The 8,640-nt window shown below is 43.3% G+C and overlaps 1 protein-coding gene across 2 annotated transcripts in view; it reads right to left on the bottom strand.

Moving 5' to 3' along the window:
- Nucleotides 1–2,018: 2,018 nt before the first annotated feature.
- Nucleotides 2,019–8,640, bottom strand: part of jade2 (jade family PHD finger 2) — a 283,971-nt gene continuing 277,349 nt past the window's right edge. Inside the window, exon 13 of one of the 2 annotated variants that reach the window (XM_074672130.1) lies at nt 2,019–8,584. In XM_074672130.1, the coding sequence (XP_074528231.1) occupies nt 7,793–8,584 (792 nt within the window). In that variant the 3' untranslated portion in view covers nt 2,019–7,792. The remainder of the gene's footprint in view (nt 8,585–8,640) is intronic. The other variant, XM_074672129.1, reaches the window with a different exon arrangement.

Here is an 8,640-nt window from a genome sequence, read left to right as displayed (position 1 = left end):
GTTAAAAACCGAGCTTGTTTCTGCCTCCCCAGCAGCCCAGTCTGTGTGACTAAAACCTCCAATCTGTGCAGTGTGTCTGGATTGTGGATTTTGAGACCTTGAAGCCATCACTTTGCTGCAACATGAGGAGAGCAAAGCGCCAGTAAAAACAGAGGAAGCAGCTTAATGAGTCAGCTTTCTAGTTTGATACGAGCCAGAAAAAGCGTTACAAAAGAAATATATTTAAAAGAAAAATAAAACAGCTTCCAAAGCCTTCTCCAAACAAGAAAAATGAATTGTCTCTAGTTGAACAGTACTATACATCATTGTTACTGTGAAATACTCCTGTGGTACGCAGGAAGGTGGGCGGGGTCGCAGGAAGCACTTCAGGTCAATCGGTATATCTGGATGAAAAAACAAACTATTCTGTTTCAGCTTGGGTCAAAATTTCTTTCACGTTGTTTCATTTTTGGAAATCCAATGCAAAATTTTCAGTGTTTTCAAACTCATTTCTTTGACACGGATAAAGAGTTTTTGCTTGAGCCCATTTCAGACACTGCAAAAAACTGAAATCTTATCAAGTATCTTTGTCTTGTTTTCAGTAGAAAATGTCTTTTTGGAATTAATATGAGCCACATTTACCTATCCAGTCCAGAAGAATGTTTTATTTCAAGTTATTTAAAGCTATTAAAAGACAAAAATGAAGTCTGAATCGCTTGTAACAAGAAAAAAAAAATCTGGAACAAGAGAAAAGTTACTTGTATTAAGGGTGAATGCTGAAATCCTGAAGTTAAATTCAATACTTTTTGCGTTGTATCCAGTAAAAAGGTGATTTGAACAGAGAAATTTTGTCCCAAAACAAGTGAGATCAGGGGAAGCTTTCTCTAAATCGTAAGAATCCAAGATCCCAGGTCATCAAAAGTCTGAGAAGTTTTCTCAGGAGGCTTGAGAAACTCTTGTGATTCTAGAGAGAAATATTTTGAGATGCTAAAGCCTTTTCTAGATCCTCACTCTGGTCTGTGATGACTGTGACAAGCAGAATAATTGTCTAATCACCAGGTGTGGTTATTTTTGAAGGTTCAGACCATAGACTGTATATAGAGTGGACAGTGTGGCTCTGTCATTTATCATTCTAAGGTTTTGAAGCCAAAATACCGCCGTCTCAGGCGCCACCATTTTAGCAGTTTGGAGCCAGAGTCTGCGCAGCAGAGATGATGAGGGATTCTGGGAGAATCTGAGTGGACCTGGGTGACAAAAATAATATATTTTTTTTCTTTTGAGAGTCTAATCACTTCCTGACTCTACCTCCCGACATATTGTACAATCCCTGAAAAAAATACAAGAGAACAGCAGCTGTCAATGATCGTTAAACGTTACATAAACCCTCGTTTTTAACCTCATATAACTAATGAAAACGAAACTCTTCAGAAAAAAGAGGCCTTGAATACAAGACAGCCAAAAAATATCTTCAAATCACCACAAAAATCGGACGTGAGAAACATTTCTACGAGGTGTAATAATTTTTTAAAGTTTGACCACAGCCCATCTGGAATGGCTGGAAAGCCGGATTTTTAAACCTATACTGCAGCCAGTCACTAGGGGGAGCAGTTTTTGTGCCGAGCAAGCGGACGTCCATTTTTTTTACAGTCTATGGTTCAGACCCTGAAAACATTCTCGAACTAGATGGACTATTACCGAGGCGGATTTAAGGAACTGTCTGTCTGGTGTGCCAGGTTAAGTTGTAGCAGACCAAAGGATAAATACTCATGGATACTTTGGCTAATACCTCATAACATAACGATTAAGACTTTTAAATACTTTTTAAAGGCCTTAATTTCCCCACAACTGATTTATCAACTTTAAATACTTTTTAAGACCCCGTAGAAACCCTGTAAGAGCTTATTCTAGTTGTGAGCAAATTTTTCTTGTTCCATTGGCAGATTTTTTTCACTTGTTGCAAGCAATTCAGACCTCATTTTTGTCTTTAAGTAACTTGAAACAAGACATTTTTCTGGACTGATAAGTTGAATGTGTCTCATATCAAGTATAATAAGACATTTTTTACTTAAAATAAGACAAAACACTTGATAAGATTCCAGTTTTTTTTGCAGTGAATGGTCTCATCTTCTTGACAAAAGTCAAGGCATCAAATTGTCATTATTAATGATAATCGACACAAGGTAGCCTCAGTTTGTTTTTATACTGAAAGGAGAAGCAAATACAGAGGAGGTCAAAACCTATGACCTGTCCCCTGATGCTCTTCTGCTTCCTGAAAGCCCCATCAAGGCGACAACCAGTCATTTTTTCATCCAGCAGCTGCAACACCCGAGTCTCTCTGCTCAAACTAAACACGGATGTTTTGTTGTAGGAATTGGTTTGTACCACCCAAAACAGGATTTACCGTCTTTTTTTTCCCTCTCCTGGATGCTTGCTAACCTGCCACCCTGCTGATAAAAAGCTCCAAACATGATCTTTGCAAAGCTTAGGAAGTTCTCAGGCACCCAGCCCTGCTGGTGCTCTGAAGTCTTTCCAAGGGGTTTTACAACAGTGTCGGTACAGTAGACAGCCGCTGAGTGAAGTGCAGGAGAGTTTCCAGTCGCCTGCAGCAATCAGCGTTGGCCTTTCACCAGCTTTTCTGCAGAAGTCTAGGTGGGATGCATCACTATGTGTAGGTGTGTTTCTGACCTGCTATTACGTGTACAATGCCCACTGGCTTATTTCTTTCCTCAGGCGTTCATGCCACATCCAACAGGAGGGGAGATGCTCTCATACGTGCACAGGCTATTTCGAAACAACTGGATATTTTTACTAATCATGCAGTTTAACTTGTTAGCTCACCCGTAGGAACCTTATTAATCTTCTCCTGACACTGACGCTGGGTGATAAGACTTCAACGCCATGACAGAGAGAAATCACGTGGGGATCAGTCTGGATCTCGTTTCATGCGGAGATCCGACCTGACACAGTTGCAAAACTCAAAGATCATCAGAGCACGTATTGGGCTGCGAGCCAACACCCACACCAGCGTACCACACGGAGGACGGTGATAGCTTTGAAGCTGCATTCTAGTTGATATTGATAAAAAAAAGATCCGGCATAAAACTCCAGTCTACAGCATCTACGAAGCAGAAGGAGAGGGCATTGAAGCCACACTGTAAATATAGAATAATAACCAGTTTGTGTATGCAGAGGCTGCACAGTGTCAAGGAAAAACAACTGAGCCGATACCGTTTCCAGGAGATTTCAAGAAGACTCCTTTAATCCTTCTACCTTAAGAAGTCAGACAGTCAGTTTCTTTTCCTCTAGTGCTGTGCAGCCTTCGCATTTGCTACTACATGTTAAGGCCGTTAATGAGAGGCCTTGTCTAATACCACTGTCTACAAAGTCAGGCTAATCTGAACATTGAATATTGAAAACAAGAGTACATTTTTCTGTCTCAGCGATACATAAATGGTATCAACCACCCAGTGCAGGATTCTGTGAGCAGTAATGTTACTTCTCTCAGATCCTAGCTTCAAAACAAGCTTTGTTGCTGTTATTGTTGTTCTGTGTGTTGTTGTGGTCGGTTTCCATGGGGGGGCTGTTAAGCATGTAGCCAGCGTAGAAGTCCAAATCCCTCGGTTTGTCTTTCTTTGCAAACCTCCACACAGAGACCCGCCTTACAAAAATAAGAGTTTTCCTGACTTTGTGTTTGAGACGTGAGACTTCTACGATGGCTACACCTGAAGGACAGAGGACACAGAGAAGCTTCTCTGTCACCTGCAGTAACACTTTCCTGCTGATAGGGGGCGTTTCACTCTGAGTAAGCTCATTCTTCCTGATACAGTCAGGACCAGATATACATAAAAAACTAGTCATCTTGTACATTACATTTACCCTGTTATACCAGCTCTGGTGTGTGTGTTTGTGTGTGTGTGTGTGTGTGTGTGTGTGTGTGTGTGTGTGTGTTTGAGCTGATGTGTGTTCAGTTCAGCAGCATTTGGCTTTAACAGGAAGGGGTTATCATGCTGGAGTCTGCGTTTAGTACCAGCCTAGTCAATGTGAACAAAGTGAGTGCAGATCTGGGATAATCCAAGTTTGTTGATGATGGTTTAGTAGAATTAACAGCACCCCCTGCAGGGAAGGAGGTTGTATTACACTGTGCCTGAGCTTACAGTATTTCTGTCTGAACTCGGGATCTGGGTTATAATCAGCGCTGGTAGAGTCATGTGACGCCCTTATCTAACATTATTCACCAAGAAAACCAGAGAGGGAGCGTGTGTCTGTGTCTTGCTGTTAAGAAGATGTAAAATACGCTGTCATGATACACATATCTGTTCTTTGGCGTGGTCACTCAAACAGAAGCTGTCCGTACAGAGAAAACAAAGGAAGTAGATTGGACACCTCTTAAGAAGCGTTTCCCCATCAGACCTGGGTCCATTAGCTGCTCAGATCACTCTTAATGCTTTCCTGAAGCCTGATTTGAAACCTGATGGATCAGGTCTTGGGATTCTCAAAGCAAAACGAGTGAATGAGCGTTCAGCCGTAACATCTGAACCCAGGAGTGACGATGAAACGGTCGTACTGAGAGAAGGAACATGCTCAGTAGTAGTCGTGTAGGAGTTCCAACAGTGAAGATTGCCAAATAAGGAAGTATCTAGACATACACACGTCACTTTATATATATATATACTGTATATGATATAAAATATGTATGTATATATATGTATCTATGTCTTGCGTCGCTTTTTCCATACATTTTTCAACCTTTTATTCTTTTTTTTTTTTTAGTTTTTTTTAACCCCTGAGAATAACATGGACTGCTTTAAGTACAAAATACAACTCTCTGAGAGAACAACAAAGACAAACTCATTTTAAAAAAACAAATTTACAAACAACTCAATTCAAGAACTGAAGAGCGCAGGCCTCTGAAGCTGAATGTTACATCGTCATTCATCTGACAGGAGAACAGCTGCAGGAAGCAGAGCCGTCCGTTAGCAGAGCCTGTCCATGAGACGCTGAATGGCGGCCATGTTGGTAGCATGAAGCTGCTTGTTAGGCTAACAACACCCTTTTCATGCCTGTTACTGTTAAACTAAACTGTTAGTACAACTGTCATATGGGAACCAGTAATCAATCTGAATTTTAAGGGCTTCACTTCCACAGAAATAATGTAATCAATGACACATTACATGCTTATTTGTTAGCGGATAAAGGAGTAAGTGGGTGTAAGATTTGGGAAAAAGTTACATAAGCCCCGTTTCTACCAAGCAGTCCGGTTCAGTTCAGTATGGTTTGGAATGGGTTGGCACGGTTAAGCTTGGTCTTGTTTGGGTATTTACAGCCAACCGTGCCCCCTCATGGTGGGCGGCGTATCAATCAACGGTCTACGGTCCTGGCAGCCAACCAAAGGGTCCCAAAAAGTGGAACACCTCGTCTCAGTTATTTGGGGATCTGTCCCGGGATAACTTGGTGGAAACGCCACGAAATACGCGCCGCACAAAGACGAACCGAACCGGACTGCTTGGTGGAAAAGCGGCTATAATGTCTTAGGTGCTCAGAGAAAAAAAACAGCTATTAGTCACTTGCCTTCCCAAGACTGTGGCTGAAAGCTTGAGAGATGGTTACTAGGGGAGCAACGGTACAGCTAACCCACAGTCCGGTCCAGACCTCGGTTTTTGGGCCATGGTTTTGGTTTGGTTTTAGTACGTTTTTCTGTTTTTCTCTCAAATTAACAGTGACTAAAAACAACACTTTCAAACCTTAAACTGCCTCTTATTCTTTGACTTTTTGTAAACACTATGGGAAAGTCACTATTGGCTGTCCAAGAAGTAGCTACAAGTCGCTAACTAAAATCATCACCTAATTTGCATAAAACGCTTTCATTGTAATTGTCATGGATGCTGTATGAGAGAGCAGTAACATTGTGGGAGAGATTTTTTTTAATGTCAAAATATCAACTCTTGATATGTGCTTTCACGTCAGAGTCTCCATGAAAGTCCCAAAGTTTGTCTGTAGTTGCTTTTCTGATGAAAGAGTCTCTACAGGGGTCTAAAAAGTCGCTAAATATAGCAACAAATTGGCAATACTGGCTGGACTTGTCTTGAGTCTTGGTTATCTTCCTGCTTCTGTGTGTGAGCTGCACTTTGAACAGCAACTACAGCGTAAGAGGAGGTGTGTGGGAGGGATAAGAGTGATTGGACATTAGGTCATGGGGAGGGCTTTCACCTGGTGCAGGTGCACCAAAGCATCAAAACGAAGTGCAAAAACAAGTGGACCAGGCGGATCAATATTTTACAGCGTACCGTTGCATCCCGTATGGTTTTAGGACTAATTTATGATGGACCTAAATATGATGTTTGGCAGCAACAGGAGCTCTTGAACCAAGCTGATTTATCTGTGCAAAACACAAAACTAACAATCAGTTTTTTTTTTTAATCTTGTCCCTGTCCTTTCTTCATGAGCATCCATAGAGGCAGCAACATGGCAGCCACCCTGTAACGTGGCCAAGCTCTGTTTGTAGACGGCTCCAGACCGCAGAGATCTATTTGGGATGGGGACACTGAACAGTAGGCAGCTATTTGCACTGAAAGTACTGCGTGGCTCTGCTTTGCTTACTGTTGCAGTTTCTTTTTTTTTTCTTTTCGCGATGGCAAATGCTGCATTTACATCCTTGTTTCAGGCACTAGATAATTGTTAAGGTGACAAGGAGCCCAGTGCTGGCTACGCTCTGTAACCAATCCAAGGGGATTTCCTTTTGGTTTGATTGTTACATGTCCGATTGAGAAACGACTGATTGATCTGCTGACTGATTGTTTGGTTTGGTAATAAGGTTTTTAGGGTCGAGGAGGGGGGAAGGGGCACAGGGCAAGCGACAGAAGGCACAGAGTTTTGTCTTCAAAGATTCAGGTTTCAAAGACTTAAAAAAAAATCTGAATTGGGAAGAATTTGCTGAGGATAATCAGATCAATATTTCCACAACGGCTGTTACATGAGCAAAGGGATTTGCTTATAGTAGTATGTGTGTCAGTGTGTCAGTATGTGTGTGTCTGTGTGATAACCTAAATGAGCACCAGGGTTGGGGTCAAATCAGTTCACTTTTTCAAAAACTGGAAAATCTTGGAGTCTATTTTTACTCACTGAAGAACTTTAACAGCTGAGTTAACGCAAGATTTGACCCCAACCCTGAGTGAGCATCTATTAAACACACGAGTGCTTACATTACAGCTCTTATGACTAGCTAGTTGTGCTTCTCAAGGCTGAAGACATGTTGTCCCATGTCACCGTCTGTACATGTTTAGACCAGCTGTGGTGTAAAATCGTCTCTCCACTGAACGTATTCAAGGAAACAAGGACTCATTGGATGCATCTCAGGCCATAAAAGCCAAAAAGCGAAGCAGACCCTGAAACCAGTTTGAATAATAATAATAACAACAATAATAATGCCCCAAATTGTTTGTTCTCATGTCTGGCAGATACAACAGACATGAGGCTAGGAGAGGGTTCTTCAGCGCTCAGACACAAACTGAATCTGGAATACAAAACAGAAAAAACTAAAGATCATGTTTGTTTCCTATCTGGTGAAAGTTCAGCATTTTGTGGTTATCTAAACGAGAATCTACGGTCCTGTGGAGCAGTGTTTCTGAACGACAGGCAAAACAGCTACATTCAAACGAAGCAGGTCGGAGCTGAAGAGATTCCCCCTCTGGTGAGTGTGACGGGGATTTGGTAGAACGTAGCTCTCCAGCCATGTTTTGTAGACTGTATACACAAATGGAGAAACCAGCGGGACGTTGTTTGAATAAAGGTGTGTGTGAGTGTGTGTGTGTTTTTTCTACGATGCCAGCACGCTCCTTCTCAGCAGGTCCTCGTTTCCAGAATGTAACTGCGTTAAGCGGAGTTTGCGTCCACCAGAGTGAGTGTCCGTGTCACTCTGCTCACCGTCAGAAAAGTATCCGTCGGTTTCAGCGGTGTCCAGCAGAGACGTGTCTTTTCCTGTGAGGTTCACAGACTCCAGCCCCGCCAGGCCTCCTCCTCCTCCACTGAAGCTCCGCCCTCTGGATTTAACCTGGCGGGAAAGGCGGAGCCTCGGAGGCCCACAGTGAAGGATGTTGGGCACTGTGGCCCCAGGGCCGGAGGCTCGGGGAGGAGATGAGCTCGCAAAGAAACCAGAGCTAGCTCCTGATGCAACTCCATTTCCAGCTTGGACAGCGTCCCAGCGGCTGCAGACATCCGAGATGTGACAGGAATCCATTTTAGAAATGGGAGGTTGTGGTGATGGGTCCTTGTGCAGGTCAGAGCTCCTGGTCTGGTGGTGATGAAGGTGATGGTGGTGCAGAACTTTCGATGAGCCTCTGGATCTTTCCCCTTTCCTGCCCACAAAGCTTTGCTTCTCCTCGCCGAGACTCGCCCAGAGGCTCTTTGCAGCAGAGGGGCTGCTGGCGGCAGAGGCGGCCCCTGCGGGCGGGACTGTACGGGGATTGGTTGGGATTGTGGATTGTGGGTGCCCACGAGAACGAGGCTTGCTGCTCCCTCGCTGTTTGCGACCTAGCTGGGGCGTTTTCCATGTGGACTGCATGGAGTTCTCCATCATGAGGTTGAGCAGACTTTCCTCCCCCTGCAGGAGCTGGATGAGAGGAGGAAATAAAGAGAGGAGTGAGAAAAGGAGTGAAGGGCCGAGAT

This window comes from Halichoeres trimaculatus, unplaced genomic scaffold, assembly GCF_033239565.1.
Source record: "Halichoeres trimaculatus isolate MK-OKI-2021-1 unplaced genomic scaffold, fHalTri1.1 fHalTri1_scaffold_6, whole genome shotgun sequence".
NCBI lineage: Eukaryota > Metazoa > Chordata > Actinopteri > Labriformes > Labridae > Halichoeres > Halichoeres trimaculatus.
Note: the sequence above shows the minus strand (reverse complement) of the source record. Positions and strands in the feature narration are given on the sequence as shown.